The sequence below is a fragment of the Oryx dammah genome, unplaced genomic scaffold (genome assembly GCF_014754425.2).
Source record: "Oryx dammah isolate SB20612 unplaced genomic scaffold, SCBI_Odam_1.1 HiC_scaffold_8, whole genome shotgun sequence".
In the NCBI taxonomy this organism is placed as follows: Eukaryota; Metazoa; Chordata; class Mammalia; order Artiodactyla; family Bovidae; genus Oryx; species Oryx dammah.
The window spans coordinates 9,693,057-9,711,566 of record NW_024070192.1 but is presented as its reverse complement, the minus strand read 5'-3'; the positions used below and the strand labels follow the sequence as shown (position 1 = coordinate 9,711,566).

The 18,510-nt window shown below is 56.1% G+C and overlaps 1 protein-coding gene across 3 annotated transcripts; it reads left to right on the top strand.

The window, feature by feature from the left end:
- The first annotated feature begins 2,347 nt into the window (after positions 1-2,347).
- LOC120866815 (galectin 3 binding protein) lies at positions 2,348-12,817 on the top strand. Of its 3 annotated transcripts, none has more exons than XM_040244716.1 (6): positions 2,348-2,480; positions 4,609-4,684; positions 5,732-5,923; positions 6,600-6,731; positions 8,899-9,151; positions 11,202-12,817. In XM_040244716.1, exons 2-6 carry the CDS (start codon positions 4,633-4,635, stop codon positions 12,232-12,234), a joined length of 1,662 nt encoding a protein of 553 aa, XP_040100650.1. In that variant the 5' UTR covers positions 2,348-2,480; positions 4,609-4,632; the 3' UTR covers positions 12,235-12,817. The 3 variants fall into 3 exon arrangements, with proteins under 3 accessions (XP_040100650.1, XP_040100649.1, XP_040100651.1); XM_040244715.1 differs by having other exon boundaries at positions 5,723-5,923; XM_040244717.1 differs by lacking the exon at positions 5,732-5,923.
- The last annotated feature ends 5,693 nt before the right edge of the window (positions 12,818-18,510 follow it).

Here is an 18,510-nt window from a genome sequence, read left to right as displayed (position 1 = left end):
AGTCAAAGCTATTGTTTTTCTAGTGGTCATGTATGGATGTGAGAGTTGGACCATAAGGCTGAGTGCCAAAGAATCGATGTTTTCTGACTGAGGTGCTAGAAAAGACTCTTGAGAGTCTGTTGGACAGCAAGGAGATTGAATCAGTCAGTCCTAAAGGAAATCAACCCTGAATACTCATTGGAAGTACTGATGCTGAAGCTGAAGCTCCCAACACTTTGAACATCTGATGCAAAGAGCCGACTCATTGGAAAAGACCCTGATGCTGGGAAAGATTGAAGGCAGGAGGAGAAGGGGGCGGCAGAGGATGGGATGGTTGGATGGCATCACCGAGTCAATGGATATGAGTTTGAGCAAACTCTGGAAGATAGTGAAGGACAGGGAAGCCTGGCGTGCTGCAGTCCTTGGAGTCGCAAAGAGTCGGACACGACTGAGTGACTAAACAACAGCAACTTCCTGTAGAGGTTGGGAGTATTGAATGGGTCCCTTCAAAGATTATAGCAGTGCCAGCTGTCTCTGTGTTAGCATCACAGGCAGCGTTCCCCTGTGTGGTGGAGCAGGGGAGGAGGCATGAAAGAAAGTCTAAAGGCTTCATACGGGCTCTGGTCTCTGACAGCCCCCAGAACACTCCTGACTGCGTCGGCTGTGGCTGCCTGCTTACAGCAGCCGCATCCACACGGTCCCCACCGGCCTGATTATCTGTGGAGCCGAGACTTTCACGGATGGTCTCCTTATCACAGCTTAGTCACTTCTCTCTGGAGCAGATGGCCTCAATTCTTGTTCCAGTTCCCTTAGTGGGCGGAAGACTGGAAAGGCCGGAGGGGAACATCACCCCTGCTTTGATCCCAAACCCTTCGGCAGCTTGGGTTTTTCCAACATCGCCACCAGTTCCTCCCAAGGGACTTCCTCTGCACTCTTGACCCTGACCAGCTCCTCACTGGGGCAAGGAACCAATGGAGGCTAGAAGTGACAAGGCCAGGGTTTCTGTGACAGCCAGCACTGAGGCTCCTTCAGTTGGGTGGGATGTTAAAACTCTCTAGTCTCTTCTGCTGCTTCTGTTTCTGTGGCTCCTTCCCCCCCCACCCCCCCACCACGGAGCTTTACAGCTTCTTTGGAGGGGATCATATGAGCCCGTAGCCCCCTCAAACCTCACGTTTTGGTCAAATAGTCATTGGATGGTTGACCCGAGGGCTCACTCTCTTGGACCCAAGAGCTGCCAGGGAAACTCTGTCTCCCTACTGATGGTTCTCAGCCCTGGCTGTACATAGAACCACCTGCAAGGCTTTAAGGCCAACGCCTGTCTCCACCCCAGAGATTGTGGATCTGGACACTAGGAGTTTGTGAGACTCCTGGGTGATTCTCAGGAGCCGACCAGGGTGACAGCCAGCAGGTTAGAGAGACCTGGGGGGACATTCCTAGGGGATAACTCTCGTCCAGAACCTGGGATGCAAATGACAGAAACAAAATAGGATGTTGACGCCTCATTTGACCTTGAAGCCAGGGCTTAGCCTTGAGTTCAGGCCAGGGGGACACAGGTGCTCAAACCATAGATAGCATCAGGACCTAGGTTCCTCCCTCTCTCAGTTCTGCCCTCACCTGCATCCTCAGCTGGGCTTTCCTCAGGGCACAGTTGGGGGCACCAGGGGCATCACCGCCTCCAGGCTGCCTACTCCCTACAGGGTCCCCTTCCAGCAGTCTAAAACTGACCCCTCAGGGGGGCTGGGATCACAACACCTCCCTGACACCACTGTCTCCAACCTGCCAGACTCAGGCCAGACCCAGAGTGCTTCCCCAGGGGAAAATCGAGGTGCAGGCTCTCTGTCAGAAGGAAGGAAAGGGAGTGGGTGTGAGATGGGCAGAACAATTTATGTCCACTCCAGAGGTTCTGCCCCTGCCCCAGAGGGATGAGATGTTCAGGTCAGGCATGTCAAGTGCTTAGAGCAGAGTGAGCAGCCCCCCTACCGCTGCCCCCAGCAACACGTGAGACCCAGGAGGCGGGCATGGGTGTGCAGTGAAAGAGCCCACGGTCCCTGGATACAGACAGAACCTGTCCACGCCCATCCTCTGCTCTTCTGACCGCTGACCCCTGCTGCCCTTCCTCTCCCCTCCCCCAGCACCCACCCCTGGCGCCGGTTCAGCTTGCAAGAGTGTTGAAATTCAAATGCGGCCATCAGCCGCCTTGCTCTGTAACCAGAGCAAAATCAGCCAGACTGCAGCCTTGGGCGGCCGCCATCCTCTCCACCGCCATCCCAGCCACCCCCAGTCAGAGCCAAGGGCGGGGAGGGAAGCAGGAAGCCTTGGCAGCAGCCAACCCCAGAAGGAAACAGGGTCAGGTGATTTCTCAAAATCGAAACTAGACTGAGCTTTCTGAAGCACTTCCTGGGACCAGCCTGACACACTCTGTACTGGGAGGGTTTTTTGGGTTGGAGGTTCCTTTGCAAGTGGGAGGCCTTAGGACAGCCATCTGCAGGTGCCCCAGGCAGGTAAGCTGGTAACCTCTTGCTCTCAGGTGGGTGTCCCTCTCTTTATACAGTGTAATCTTGCGGTGGCCAAGTCTCCCTGCCTGTGCTCAGTTAGGGATCTGATGCTCCTCCTGAAACCAGGGACCATCACTGCTGCTCCTGTGTCTCTCTGTCTATTTGGGCAGGTTGTTCACTGGTGCACAAGGAGACCACCCAAAGGGGCAAGCAGTTCAGCCGAGGCGCTCTCTCCGATCAGTGCTTTTCAGCTCAGGCTGTTGCTGCTGCTGCTGCTGCTACGCAGCTTCAGTCGTGTCTGACTCTGTGCGACCCCATAGACGGCAGCCCACCAGGCTCCCCCCATCCCTGGAATTCTCCAGGCAAGAACACTGGAGTGGGTTGCCATTTCCTTCTCCAATGCATGAAAGTGAAAAGTGAAAGTGAAGTCGATCAGTCGTGTCTGACTCTTAGTGACCCCATGGACTGCAGCCTATCAGGCTCCTCCACCCATGGGATTTTCCAGACAAGAGTACTAGAGTGGGTTGCCGTTTCAGCTCAGGCTGCACCTTTTCCCAATTTGCACAAGAGTGTGGAATGGCCCCGGGCAGACAATTCTGCCTCATCTCTCCAATGAGTCAGGCAAAAATGGGGGCCAGAGCAGTGACATTTGCATACCATGAGCCAAGTGCCTGATCGGCCATCTGCCTGGGACCCTGGGTTCGTGTTTCAGGATGAGCAAAGCTGGTGGCCGCCACTCTCTGGGGAGTGCAGAGGGTGACCAGCCGTCCCCATGTGCCTAGGACCGAGGGCATGTCCCAGGACATAGGACTTCCAGTGCGAAAACCGGGACAGGCCCTGGTGTGCTGGGTGGTTGGTCATCCTGGCCACTCGGCCATCAGTGTAATGGAGAGAGGGTGGCCGCTGGGCAGATTCCCCCACGGCCGCTCACCACCCACAGCTCCCCAGCTGTGTGAGCAGAGCTGGCTACCCTTCCCGGCTTCAGCTCCCTCACTTGTAAGGTGGGATCAACAAGGTCCTTCTCAAGGTCGTGGTCAGGATTCCATGAGCCAGTGGTGTGAGCAGTCTGGTCCAGGGACTCTGTTCAGTGACGGCAGACCCTCGTGCCTGGGAGCCCCCGGAGGGTCTGGTTACCAGGCCCTGACTCGAGGGGTGCAACAGCAGCAGCCACGGCGTGCTGGCTGGGCCCTGTGTCGGGGCGTGGGTGTCGCAAGGCCCTTACTGGGCCAGAGCAGCAGGACTCTCTGCACCCCCTCCATGCCCCTCTTCCCGCCTCACTCTGCTGGTATGCGGCCATGAAGGGAGGGAGGCAGGTGAGGGGCAGGATGCGGGCGCAGAGAAAAAGCGAGCTGTGAGAATTACAGAGGCAAGATGCCCCGGCAAAAGTGGAGAGACTTGGGTCCCCCCTGCTCCCCTTCCCCGGGGCTGGCTGTGTGGTCTTTGTGGTCCCCCGCCTCCTCCAGCCTCTGTTTCTTGGGGACACGGACCCAGAGTGTCCTCTCATCTCGTCCCCCTCCCCCAGTCTCCCCCAACCCCACCCAGCTGCCCAGGCAGAGGCCTGGGTCTTAGCCCTCAGCCCTCTCCCCCGCCCGCCCCCCGCCCACCCCCAGCCCAGTCTCTTCACTGCTCTCCGTCCCCGTGTCACCCCTGCCCGGATTTCTGTGGCCTCCTCCTGACATGTCTCCCCACCCTGCCCACCCTCGTCCCCCTCCCTTCCAGGTTCCACATGGTCCATTTCATGCAATGTTCTTCGGCACCTGCAGACCTCAGGGTACTCTCGCAGGCGGGCCTGCCATCTGAGCCATCCCTGCCATCTCTCAGCCACCCTGAGCAGGGTCCCCCAGGCCCCCCCAATCTCGGCCCTGCACCCTCTGCCTCCTCCCTCCCCGCCCTTCCCACCCATGCCCCCTGACAGTCACGCCCAGGGCCTAGCTTTCTGATATGGGCACCTTTCCGCCCCGCTGTCCTCACTGCCCAGACACTCCCTTCATCTGGGAAGGTCTTCCTCATCCTTGGAGGACGACCTTCAGACGAGGTGAGGGCCCCTGCTGGGACACCCAGAGCACCCTCCACAAGGAGGGCCCGAGGCCTGTCCAGCTCCACCCTTTCACTCCGCTGCCTCCTTTCGCTGCAGGACAAGGGACTCCCAGTCAAGGCCATGGCCCCTCTACGGCTCGTCTGGATGTGGCTGCTGGTCGCGGGGACTCAAGGTGAGCTGAGCCTCTGGAATCCTGAGAGCAGTGGTCTGTGACCTTGCTCTACAAGTTCGGCCCCTTCCCCTTGCAGAAAGTCAAGGCAGTGTTCTGCCCGGTGCCTGGGTTCCAGGGGCCAGCCCGGGTCTTTGTTCCTGCGTGAAGCCCTGGCTGCCCCCACTCATGGCTTGGAGATTTGGAGAGGAGGCCGGGGGGCTCCATTCTCATCCAGCCGGAACCAGAGGGACCAGGCGGGAGGGGCTCAGAGAATGGCTGAGCCCCGAGGGGCCTGGGGTCGGTGCCCTTTGGACAGTCAGCTTCCAGAGTCCTGGACACCTGTCCTCATGCTCTTCACACTCAGAGGCCCTTCCTCTTCCCGGTGACCCCATGGAAGGGCTGTTACACCCCATCTGAGAAGTGCCCTTTGACCTGGCACCCGGCTCCTGCCTGACACTGTCGGCTCCAGCAGGGGCTGAGGAGGGGCTGGGGTGGGGCTGGGTGTGGAGGTCAGCGGGCTGAGTCCCAGAAGAATGAGTGTGGAGCTGGGACCCTGCTTTCTCTCCTGGTCTGGCACTCTTCCTGTGTTTCCAGGGCTCTCTAGACCTTTGCCCCCAGGCCTTCCCAAACATCCCTCCCAGCACTCCTTGCCATGGTGCCCAGGCTGCACCCCAAGCCCCAGACACCCACAGGTGGGGCCTATTCTTCCCTTGGGGTCCTGCCACTCCACTCTCAGGTGGCACCAAGCGCCCCCCTGGCCCTTCTCTATCAATGGCATGAAGGACTCAGACCCCAAGGACTAGAAAGGGGACATCTACCCTCAGTGTGTGTATGGAGGGGGTGTCTATGTGTATTTTTCACTCCTCCCAGGGGGTGATCCCCTCGAGGATGGATGGGGTGTTCAAAGCTAATGGTCTAGGGTTCACCCCTGTGGGGGAGAACTCTACCGCCCCCATGAAAGCCCATGGCCCCCAGGAGTGTGGGGTGGCCATGCTTCCTCCCAGGGATGAAGGCCCAGCACCCAGCTTCCATCCTTGTTGACCTCTGCTCTCCCTTGAGAGCCCGCAGGCGTGAAAGACGGCGACATGCGGCTGGCCGATGGGGGCTCCGCCAACGAGGGCCGCGTGGAGATCTACTACAGCGGCCAGTGGGGGACGGTGTGTGACAACATGTGGGACCTGAGAGACGCCAGCGTCGTCTGCCGAGCCCTGGGCTTCCGGAATGCCACCGAGGCTCTGGGCGGGGCCGCCTTCGGGCCAGGTAACCCGTGGGTCCCTGGGTCCCCCAAAGCAGGACGCGCTGCCAAGGAACCAGGCCCAGGAAAGGGTCATACCCAAGGCGTGCAAATGGCATTCCCACCACTGGCAGAGGTTTCCAAGGGGTAGAAGCCCTGCGCTGGCCAAGAGCTGTCGGCCCAGCCTGCACTCACACTTGCCTGGCGGCTGTTCCCTCCAGCCCAGAAACTCCACTCCGGACTTTACCTTCTTGAAACAGTTTCCCCCTAAAAGAAAAGTCTGTGTGCAGTGCCTATGATTCTGAAAAAATGAGAAATCATCCACGTATTCAGCCACAGGGGTAGATGCATAAGTTATGCAATAAGTGTTTGATATCTAGAAAGCCGACCGACCGGGTCAGACAAGGCTAGTTCATAGCACAAAGTTTCAATAATAGATCTGCACCCACGCTCGAGTAGTCACGCGACAGTACCGGGTGAAAGCACGTGCCCACGTGGACCCACGCTGGGGGGGCCGTCACCAACCAGGGGCTGCTTTACTGGGAGGCAGGATTGCAGAGTGCTTTCCTCCATCTCTGTGCGTAACCGCGACTGTCCTTTACTAGGCTTCTCGGGGAAGCAGCACTGTTGGGAGGGCCTTCCTCCCAGGGCCGAGAGCCCCAGCTCCCCCTCCAGGCTCTGTCATCCTTGCTGTGCTTCCAGGACACGGCCCTATCATGCTGGACGAGGTGAGGTGCACGGGGACAGAGCCCTCGCTGGCCAACTGCTCATCCCTGGGCTGGATGCAGAGCAACTGCAGACACGATGAGGACGCCAGCGTAATCTGCACCAACGGTGAGCCCCATCCTGGGCCCCGGAGGCCCAAGGCCTGGATCCCAGGGACGGTGGTCAGGCTGGCTCCCCGGCTCCACGTGAATCACAGGCCTACCTACGTGAAGGTTCGCAGGTGATGCCTGCTCTCCAGGAGGAGCAGGAAAGCCCACAGTTCCCACCACCTCGCAGCAAGGGGTGCCCACTTCCTCCCCACCCTCCCTGAAGCCGCTCAGAAATACTCCGTTTTAACCTGATTCTCAGGCACTGAGCCACTTCCAAATACAGGCCCACCTCAGAGATAGCATGGTTTCCAAACACTGCCGCAAAGCGAGGATCTCAGTAAAACGAGTTGTGAACTTTTTTCCCGAGGCCTGTAGAACTTGTGTGTACACTCTGCTGTCGTCTAAGGGTGCAACAGCATGTCTAAAGGAACAATGTACATACCAAAATATTGAATCTCTTATGTTCCTCACCTGAAATTAAAATAATATTGTGAGCCATATACTTCAATTAAATGAATAGATACACACACTGAGAAGCAGAGCTGAGACTGGAACAAAGATTTTCTGATCCTAGCTGAGAGTTCTAGGATTCTCAGCTGCCTCCTGATTCAGCTCCACGCGAATCACACACCTGCCTGAGCAAAGGTTCCCAGGTGACGCCCGCTGTCCCGGAGAGGCGGGAAAGCCCACAGTTCCTACCACAGTAAAGAATCCCCGTGAGACAGGAAGCAGTTGTCACCGGGCACAAGCTCCTGGCCCAGCGGCGCCCCCTTGCTGTGATATGGGGAAGTACAGGGAGACTAACCCTGCTCAAGGCACAAGGGCGGGGCCTTGTTGCCTTGAGAGGATGGAAGATGAAGAGTTTTAGATAACATAAATATGCATATTTTTTTTCTCTCTCTCTCTGTTGAAGAGAACAAATTTAAAGAGTGGCCAATCCTAAATACAATAGATCAATGGCGTAAAATCAATAGACCAGTGCGGTGGCTTAGTCTCTCAGTCGTGCCCAACTCTGACCCCATGGACTGTAGCGTGCCAGACTCCTCTGTCGACGGGGAATCTCCAGGCGAGGACACTGGAGTGGGTTGCCATGCCCTCCTCCAGGGAATCTTCCCAACCCAGGGATCCAACCCCAGTCTCCCACACCGCAGGCGAATTCTTTACCATCTGAGCCACCAGGGAAGCCTCAATAAACCAGAAAAGCTAGCAGTAAAAATAATGATAATAATATACACACTTTATGTTTTTTAAATAATATACATACCTTAATTAAACAATACTTTATCGGGACTTCCCTGCTGGCACTGTGATTATGACTCCACACTTCCAGTGCAGAGAACCTGGGTTCAGTTCCTGGTCAGGAAACTAGGATCCTGCATGCCATGAGGTACAGCCAAAAGAACCCAGTACTTGAGTGCTAAAAATTGCTAACTACCCTCCGAGCCTTCAGCAAGTCATAATCTTTTTGCAATAGTAACATCAAATATCACTGAGAGTTGCCAAACCATGACACAGAAACACAAAGTGAGCAAATGTCATCGGAAAAAAAAAAATAGCATAGCTCAAGACACTGTTGCAACCTTCAGTTTCTGAGAAACATGGCAACACACAGTGAAGCGAGGTGCCTGTGCACCCCATGTCTGCACACTGCACCCCTTGAATCAGCAGCCTTCTGTTTCTGCTGGGAAAGGGGGTGCATCACCCCCAAACCAGGCTGGGAGCTTCCAGGAGCTTCTCTAGGCCTCAGTCCCTTGTAGGAGGCTGCCAAGGACCCCAAAGCTCTAAACCGCATTGCCGTGGGACCCTCTTCAGACCAGACGAGGCAGGAGGTTCAGGTTTTAGACAGTCACATCTGGGTGATTGATTGACTGACTGATTGGGATAGGACCCCGAGTTCTGGAAGTCAGCCCCTCCAGATCCCCCCAAGATGTGCCATCTGAATGTTGGGGGGGCAGGTGAGCTACGACATAGGGGTATTTGACGTGGTGGGGCTCTGGGCCCCGGGGGGCAATGGCACCCTGTGTTCCAGGGCTGTTCTTTCCTCGTCTCCCCAGGAGCCTTTCTGAGTCAATAAGGCAGGATCCACAGTTTAAGGGAAGAATCTGATTCCGGGGAGCAAACTATGTTTTCGGGTCACAGAGGAAGCGAGTGCCGGGGCCCCTCCTAACATGCGTCCCCCTCCATAGAAACCAGAGGTGTCTACACCCTCGACCTATCCGGCGAGCTCCCCGCGGCTCTAGAGCAGATCTTTGAGAGCCAGAAGGGCTGTGACCTGTTCATCAGGGTGAAGGTGCGTGAGGAGGACGAGCTGGCCATCTGCGCCCACAAGCTGATCCTGTCCACCAACCCCGAGGCCCACGGCCTGTGGAAGGAGCCGGGCAGTAGGGTCACCATGGAGGTGGACGCTGAGTGTGTGCCCGCCGTCAAGGACTTCATCAGGTAAGTGGCTTCGGGGCTGGGCCCGGGGACTGGGCAGCGTCCCTGCCAAAGAAAAACCCCAGGGACAAGGGACGCGGCACCAACCGCAGCCGTGCTCGCCTGAACACATGCGAGGGCAACCGCATACGTGCTGTCTCACTTGTGCGCACACATGCTCACACACCCACACACGTGCACACACTCACCTTCACAGCCACACGTCCTCACCTTTGCACACACATTCTTATGTATTCTTTCCACAGGGACTGTGAGAAGTGGGTCAGCCCTCACACATACACACACACACACGCACACCACACCTGTCTCTCGGGTGTCATAAGCACCCAAAAAATAACTATCAAAGTCATTCTTCCTCTTTTCACCTCACTGATCTGCTCCTGCGAAAATTTTTTTAAAGAAACAGGAATCCAAGTCTGCTGCCGAAAGAAAGTGGGGAGAAAATTCCCAGGCAGCACCGTCCAGGCGGCAGTCTAACCAGCGGGCCAGCCACACTGGGAGCCCATCTCCCGGTTGAGAGTGGCCCCCGAGGGGTCAGCCCCTTGCCCCGCAGACCATCCTGCTGGGGGGTCACTATGTCACCACCTTGGGTGGGCTTCCCAGGGACTGGTGTTCTGGGAGCATCAACTTAAATAGAGAACCAAGTGTATGAAAAGCCGTTCCCTCTCATGACCCAAAGTTGTAGGTAGCTGAAAGTGACATTTAAGAGGAAACAGCAAATGGCAGTTTAAAAAGATTAAATGGCATCTTTTCAGCCGAGGATGAGAGCTTGGCCGCTGTCCTGTGCCCCTCCCAGCAGGGCTGAGGTCTGTGATGTGTCTGTGCCTGGCCCCAGCCTCTCGGCAGTCACCGCCCTCGGTCAGAGTCAGCGGTTCTCTGGACTGTCTAGCCATGTGCTCCAGCTCGCTCTCTCTGTCTCTCTCTGCCTTCCTGTCTCTTTCTGCCTCTCACTCCGTCTCTCTCTATCTTCCTATTGCCCCATATCTTTGTGTCTCTCGCTCCCTCCCTCTCTCTCTCTCTCCCTCCCCTAAGGCAGAGAGGCAGCAATGAGCCCCACCCAGGCCCTTGAGGGCCTCTGGAGACCCTTGTTCACTGCCTGCACCACCCCCCACTCCCCTTCCCTCTGCCTGGCAGCCCCCACTTGGTGCAGATAACCGTTTTTGTTCTCGAGTTCACGTTCAGCAGCAGGATCACAAGATGTACTGAGCACATCAGGGCAGAGCAGCGGGTGGGACGCGGGCCGGCCGACCCCTGCTGCTGCCACTGGACTCTGTGGGGTCCCAGCTCCTTTCTGGGCACCGAGGCTCCGTGTTCAGGTGATGGGGAAGCCAGCAAGTCTGAGGCTCCCTGAAAGGCTCGTCATTTGAGAGAAGCGGTGGAGAGAGTTTGGTTCTTTCCAAAGCAGGGCCCCACTCACCATCTCCCAGGAGATGGCAGGGGCCATTGCCTGGCGTTTCCCCTCCCAGCAGCCTCCCTCCACACATGTCTTCATGAGCAAAGTGCCTCCTGGTGGCGCACTGAGTTACATGGTCGGTGGCATAGACTGGGTGCCACCCACAGGGCTCACAGCTGGCAGGGATGGCAGGCAGGAGGTGACCCATGATGATGCCCATGTCATGGGGGCACCAGACAGGTGCTGGGGCAGAGGGGCACCCATGGGCACCCAGTGGGGAACTCAAGAGTTCTGCCCAGGGGTGTGACAGGGGAGAGGGAAGGGCAGAGCCCCGGATGGCCAGCGGGTCCTGGTGTCGGAGCCCAGCCCATGAAGATGACGGTGATGATGGAGGAGGTGGTGGGACCGTCCCCACCAATGAGGACGAAGCAACATCCTCAGGGTGTCTGGGGTCCACCCAACTGCCTGTGCACCTGGTTCTCAGCCCACATGAGCTTGGAATGGGGGTTGACTCAGGAGATAAGTCAGGGGGCTCTGAATGCCCCCTGAAATAGCTAGCACCCTGGGGATCAGCAGTCAGCCAGACACCTGCACCAGGGCACACCTGTCGTCCTTCGGGAGAAGGGGTGTAGCCAGGCATCAGCCCTCGTCTCCCCTCAGGTACCTCTACTCCCGGAGGATCGATGTGTCTCTGTCGTCGGTGAAGTGTTTGCACAAGCTCGCCTCTGCCTACCAGGCCGAGCAGCTGCAGAGCTACTGCGGGCACCTCTTTGCCATCCTCATCCCCCAGGACCCCTCTTTCCGGACACCCCTGGAGCTCTACGCCTACGCCCTGGCCACCCGGGACCCCGTGCTGGAGGAGATCTGCGTGCAGTTCCTGGCCTGGAACTTCGGGGCCCTGATGCAGGCCGAGGCCTGGCTGAGCGTCCCCCTGGGCCTGCTCCAAGACCTGCTCTCCAGGACCGAACTGGTGGTGCCCAGCGAGCTGGTCCTGCTGCGGGCTGTGGACGAGTGGAGCCGGGAGAGGAGCACCTCCCACAAGGAAGTGGAGGGCTTATTGGAGAAGGTGCGTTTCCCCATGATTCCGCCCCAGGACCTCTTTTCGCTGCAGTTTAACCTGTCCCTGTACTGGCGTCACGAGGCGCTCCTCCAGAAGAAGATACTACAGGCCCTGGAGTTCCACACCGTGCCCTTCGAGTTGCTGGCTCAGTACTGGGGCCTGAACCTCACCGAGGACGCCTACCAGCCCCGGCTTTACACCTCGCCCACCTGGAGCGAGTCTGTGATGAGCTCCAGTTACAACCCCTACCTGTCCTTCCAGACACCGCAGCACCCCAGCTTCCTCTTCCAGGCCAGTTCCGTCTCCTGGTCTTTAGTCTACCTCCCCACCCTCCAGAGCTGTTGGAACTATGGGTTCTCGTGTTCCTCCGATGACCCCCCACTCCTGGCTCTCTCCAAGTCCAGCTACTCCAATCCCACCATTGGCTATGAAAACCGGGCCCTGCTGCACTGTGAGGGGAGCTTTGTGGCAGACATCATCGACTTCAAGGGCTGGAAGGCCCTGATCCCCAGCGCCCTGGGTACCAACAGCTCCAGGAGCACTTCCCTCTTCCCCTGCCCGGCAGGGTTCTTCAGCAGGTTCCAAGTCGTCATCCGTCCCTTCTACCTGACCAACTCCACGGGCGTGGACTAGACTCGAGGCTGGAGGTCAGGGTGGGCAGGAGCCTGCAGAGGCTGGGCACCTCCCTCCCCTCCTTCAGATCCTCTCTGCAGCCACCTCCAACCACCGGCCACCAGGTGGCCCCCCCTGCTTCCCTTGATCTCTCTGAGCTTATGGAAATTACTGGAAGACTTCAGCTACTGCAGACTTCCCTGGTGGCTCAGATGGTAAAGAATCTGCCTGCAATGTAGGAGACCTGGCTTCAACCCCTGGGTTGGGAGGATCCCCTGGAGAAGGGAATAGCGACCCACTCCAGTATTCTTGCCTGGAGAATCCCATGGACAGAGGAGCCTGGCAGAGGAGTCCATGGAGTCGCAAAGAGTCAGAGACAACTTGTTGCAAAGAGTTGGACACAACTGAGCGACTAACACTTCCTTCCTTCCTTCAGCTAGTGCACTCACAAGCTGAGAACTCCCACTTCAACTGCCCGGCTCATTTGTTGGGAAGCAATGAGATGTGAGCCAGGAGCTGTTGGGTTTCCTACCTGGCCTTTCACTTTCTCCACCCTCTGCTGTCCCTTATCTGAGATCATTAAAATTGTACCCTGGTTCCCCCAGGTTCTCTTGTTCACGCAGAATGGGCTGATGCGTCCACAGGGTGTTGAGACAGAGGATGATGCGCGAGGCCCTGGGATCCAGTAATGAGCCGACGTGGTCCCTTCCCTGCGAAGCGGCTGCGGTCTCGTAGGTGAGACAGGCCATCACAAGCAAGCAAACACTTGGGGTGAGGACCAGCGGGCATAATGGGTGATGGAAACCAGAGGAAGGAAGGTGGGAGGCATGGTCTGGAGCTACTTTAGTGGATCTCAGTGGAGAAATGAAGAGTGCGAGGCAGCAGGCGTGGGGGAAATGGCAGGAGGGTGCGTGTGTTCCAGGGAGAAGGATCAGTAGGTGATTGGAATCTTGGCCCCATCAACCTTCCCACTTGTGTACAGGGAAGGGGGCAGAGATTCTCATCCCAGCATTGTTTGTAGAAGTGGAAATTTGCAAAGAACCTAGAAGGCCACCAGTGGGGTGCTTGAGCACAAATAAAGGACACCCACAATGTGGAGGGTCAGGCAGAAGAAAGGTGTACGGGAAGAAGACTGGAGGACCCACGAATCTAGGGCAAGGCAAGGGAACCGGACCTGGGGTCCCACAGGGACATTGTGTTAGAATGCCACCACCGGGTTCTGGGCACTGGAGGCTGCCCCCGCCGCAAGCGGGGCAAGAATTCTAAACTGTCCCCGCTTCTTTGTGATACACACGCTCCAGGCACCGGGCCCCGGTAGAAGCATCTGGTTGGCCAGGCTCAGGCCACGTGCCCTTCCCCATGGCCAGGGTCTGAGGGAACAAGCACCTGGAATGTTCTGGCCTTGAGAAGGGAGGCGGCACTGGACTCACCCAATGGGAGGGAGATCCAGAAGCTGGGCAACCAGGACAGCAGCTGTCCCCACCACACACACCTCTTCCCCTCTAGCCCTGCGAAAACAAGAGCAGGGACACACAAAGCCTGCCCCTGCTCCCATGCAGCTTCACCCTTTCCCAGAAGGCGCCCCTAGCCCCGGCTCCCTCCCAGGGTCCAGGCCCACCATCTTGGGCACCTCTATGGTGGTCCTTTGACATCATAAAAATCTACCACTTTGTTTAAACCACACTGTTGACTGTGGCCATCACAGCCGTCGGGGACTGTAGCTGGTAAAGGAAGACAAGAAATGTTGGTTATCAATGTGCTCCAGACACACACAGGGGAGCGCCAGTCTCACTGAAGCAATGAGCCACAAACCCACAGCATCCTCCTCTCCTACCCGCTCCCTGGACCTCTGCCCAGAGCGAACACCCCAGAAGTGAAGGTACAGGCCTGGTCAGGTAACCAGAACCCTTGCTCCAGAGTACTCTGGGCCCTGGTGGATCCAGACTATAAGGCAGCCTGCAGGCCCACCTTGAGCCATGGGATCAGCCGTGTGAGGACACGCCCGAGGAATCCTTGAGTTCCTTCCATCCTCCTTGTGGGCGTTCAAGGCAAGTTTGTCCCCCTGACAATCAGGGTCCGGCAGCCCAGGGTAGGCCTCCCGCCTTCTTTCCTCACCCATCCCATTTGCCTGAACACATGAGTGGTCCCCTTGGTCGATGTTGGTCTCAGCTTCTGGCCAGCGGAGCCTGGAGGTGTCTGTTAGTGGAAACATTCCTTTCGTGGGTGTAAAAACTCCAAACCAGCAGAGGCCAGAGTTAGGGGGACCGGATGCAGAGCGTCTGGCCCTGGGGACTAATCTGTCCTGCTCGGCCACCCCTGGCTCCCACACTAGGGGTGCAGGTCGGGGAGGGACTCCCATTGCCACAGACTGGAGCCCAGGGCTGGGTGTTTGTTTGGGATTGTTCTGTTCTGTTCTGTTCTGTTCAGCAGTAAATAATGAAAGAATGTATGAAGGAATCTGGAAGTTGGGCGGTTCCAGGATTGGCTAATGTGCTGTTGATGTCTTCAGACCCAGATCCCTCTGTCTTTCCTCACTGTTATCTTGAGCCTTGGGATTTGGCCTCACCCTCCGATTCACAGCTCCATGTCATGGGCTGCTCTTACGACAGCAAATCCCTTGACCTCGGCACCTGCATGCTCAGGGAGCAGCGGTCTAGCTGTCGCGCTGGTCGGTGAGTCCCGGGCTGGTAGCGCCAAGGCGGACTGATGGGTGGGGAGGACAATCCAAATCTAGTTAATGTTGATTCCGTGGATGGCAGGTGAGCTGCCTGCCTTGTGCTCTGACTCCAGGCTTTGGGTCACCACTAACGGGGCACAGCAGCACCAAGTGTGGCACGAGCCACCTCAGACGTCCAGAGGGGGTGCCCTCTTCTAAGTGGCCAGGGCCACCTGTCCTTGGCTGTGGCATAGTGAGTTGGCAGGGTGCAAGCACAGAATCAGTGAGCTGGCGCGGTCCGGAAGCAGGTGTGTGTGTGTGTGTGCACGTGAGAGAGAGAATTGCTCACAACAGCCGCATTCCAGGTGTTGGGCTATACCACTCTGCTCCGATCAGGCTGTCTGGAAAAACAAGAGGGCCCACTGGGATCTGCACCTGGTCTAGTTCAAGATAGTCTGCTAACCAAGCATGTACAAGAGCCCACAAAATCTTTCCCGGGAGCTCTCGGTCACCTGGTTAATTGCCAGGAGGAAGGGTGTCAGGACTGCACACTGTTGAAGTACAGGGCCTAAAAGCTTGGCCACTTGCCTCTGAGGGGGCTCTGAGTGACCCAGAAATTGGGAGGGGACCGCAACCCTCCCATGATGGCTCTGCTCGGGTTTTTTTCTCGGTAATAAGAATGATAAGAATTAAGTAAGAGTTTTGCAAGCTGCTCATCTATTTTGGTCCTGAGCATCTCATGAACAGCTAGCCACATCCCTCCCATTGCAATCAGGAAGCCCTCTCACTGGCAGTGTCTCTAGAGGGGGCCGTCTCTGACCTTCAGAGATAAGCCACAGGGTACTTTCTAAAAGGCTGGTGCCTCCTTTCCCAGTGATTTCACCAGGTCTTGGGGCAAAGACAGCTGTCTGGGTCTTTCCAGATTAGAAGCTGGCTGCTCACAGTACATTCTTCAGTGGTTCTGGCTCCTGGATTCCTTTCTCTATATTGTACCAAGGAGAGTTGATGCTTTTGAACTGTGGTGTTGGAGAAGACTCTTGAGAGTCCCTTGGACTGCAAGGAGATCAAACCAGTCCATTCTGAAGGAGATCAGTCCTGGGATTTCTTTGGAAGGAATGATGCTAAAGCTGAAACTCCAGTACTTTGGCCACATCATGCGAAGAGTTGACTCATTGGAAAAGACTCTGATGCTGAGAGGGATTGGGGGCAGGAGGAGAAGGGGACGACAGAGGATGAGGTGGCTGGATGGCATCACTGACTCGATGGGTGTGAGTCTGAGGGAACTCCGGGAGTTGGTGATGGACAGGGAGGCCTGGCATGCTGTGATTCATGGGGTTGCAAAGAGTCGGACATGACTGAGCAACTGAATTGAACTGAACTGAACTGAGGGAGGCCAGTTTTCAGTCAATGAATTGAGATAGTTAGCATCACTCTCAGCTGCTCAAGCTAGTGAGGAAGCTAGATCCCTGATAGATGTACCTATATTAGATATTTTTAGCTTCAGCTTCATATAATGACAAGTGAAAATAGCAGTGGCTTGAGATCCTTACCTTTTCTCTCACATAATAGAGAGGTGGGCTCCTTCTCTTTCTACACCATTTAGTATGTGACTGCCATTCTCAAGGTTACCTCGTGGTCCATAATGCTGCTGGGGTTCCAGCCATCATGTCTGCCTTTCAGGAAGCAGGAAGGAGGTAACAGAAAAGGACAAAAGGCTTTCCCCAGTCATCTATCCCCCGAGATGGAATGTTTCTTAAATTTTTCACCTAAGGTGCCTCACTTGCTCCATCCTTGCTTTAGTCCCATTAAAAGCAATCATCTCTGACCCTGCAGTGCTTGAACACCTCATTCCAGGGAACCACAGGCAATGACTGAATCAGCAGCTTCACCACTGGGGGCAATGCCAAACTCCCATTCCTGGCAGCCAGAGGGATTTGGAGAAATGACTTTTCTGGGGTATAACATACACATATACCTACACATATTTATATCGATGCATGCATACAAAAATGAGCTCAGTTCATTTTGATATTACATCTGCATACCATGGACCCACCACTTAGACGCAGACAGAGAAATCTTCCCTCATCCCCAGAAGGCTTCCTCCCGCCTCTCCCCCTGGTTAATACCACCACCCTCAGCACAGCCACTGATCTGACTTCTGTCAACATAGATTAACCTCTTCTCTTCTTGAACTTCATATAAAGGAATCAGAGGATGTGCCCTTCCGTGGAAGCCTTGTTTGGCTCAATATTTTGTCCAAGATTCAGTGTGTTGTTCCAGGCAGCAGAGCAGAATTCCATTGTCTGAATTCATCACAATTCATCAACCTGTTCTACAGCTTTGGGGCTGTTTCCAGTGTTTTGGTGTTTGGGATAAAGCTTCTCCGAGCATTCTTGTGATGTGCTTTGGTGGACACGCAGGCTCATTTCTCTTGGGTGCGTACCTAGGAGTGGATTTGCTGGGCCGTGCATTTAGCTCTCCCAGCGCCCAGTCTCCCCGGCAGCATGCATAAGCCATTTGCTCTGTATCCCCAGCAGCACCTCACAGCCTCAGTCTTTTAAACTGCAGCAGCTCTGGTGTGTGTGTGTGTGTGTGAACATGGGTCGTTCTCTGCTTTCAGCCCCTGATTCCCTGAAGGTCCATTACCTGATATCCATTTCTACCACCAATCTCTATACCAGCCAACCTTCTTAGTTGCTTAAAATAGAAACCAGTTCTGGTGAACTTAGGACTTCCCTCGTAGCTCAGACGGTAAAGCATCCGCCTGCAATGCAGGAGACCCGGGTTCAATCTCTGGGTCGGGAAGACCCCCTGGAGATGGAAATGGCAATCCACTCCTGTATTCTTGCCTGGAGAATTCCATGGACAGAGGAGCATGGTGGGCTACAGTCCGTGGCATCACAAAAAGTCGGATGAGTCACTGACATTCACACACACACTGGTGAATTTAAGCAGAAAAGGGATTTACAGAAGGAATTAGGAAGCTCGCAGAATGAGTGGGGAGGCTAGAGAACCAGGCTGAGGAACCGAGCAGGAATTAAGGAAGGTTCCAGGTGGGAGAAGGCAATGGCACCCCACTCCAGTACTCTTGCCTGGAAAATCCTATGGATGGAGGAGCCTGGTGGGCTGCAGTCCATGGGGTCGCTAGAAGTAGGACACGACTGAGCGTCTTCACTTTCACTTTTCACTTCCATGCATTGGAGAAGGACATGGCAGCCCACTCCAGTGTTCTTGCCTGGAGAATCCCAGGGACGGGGGAGCCTGGTGGGCTGCCGTCTATGGGGTCGCACAGAGTCTGACGCGACTGAAGCGACTTAGCAGCAGCAGCGTTCCAGGTAAGCTTCCCAGGCACTAGTGGTAAAGAACCTGCCTGCCGATGCAGTAGACATGAGACATGGGTTCAATCCCTGGGTCAGGAAGACCTCCTGGAGGAGGGCATGGCAACCCACTCCAGTATTCTTGCCTGGAGAATCCTGTGGGCAGAAGAGCCTGGCAGGCGACAGCCCATGAGGTCACAAAGAGTCAGACGCGACTGAAGCGACTTTAGCAGCAGCAGCAGTGCTCCAGGGAGCTTTCCACAAGGAGCTAACCACTACGAAACTTAGCGGCTCACTCCCACCACCATGCATCTGTGTGTG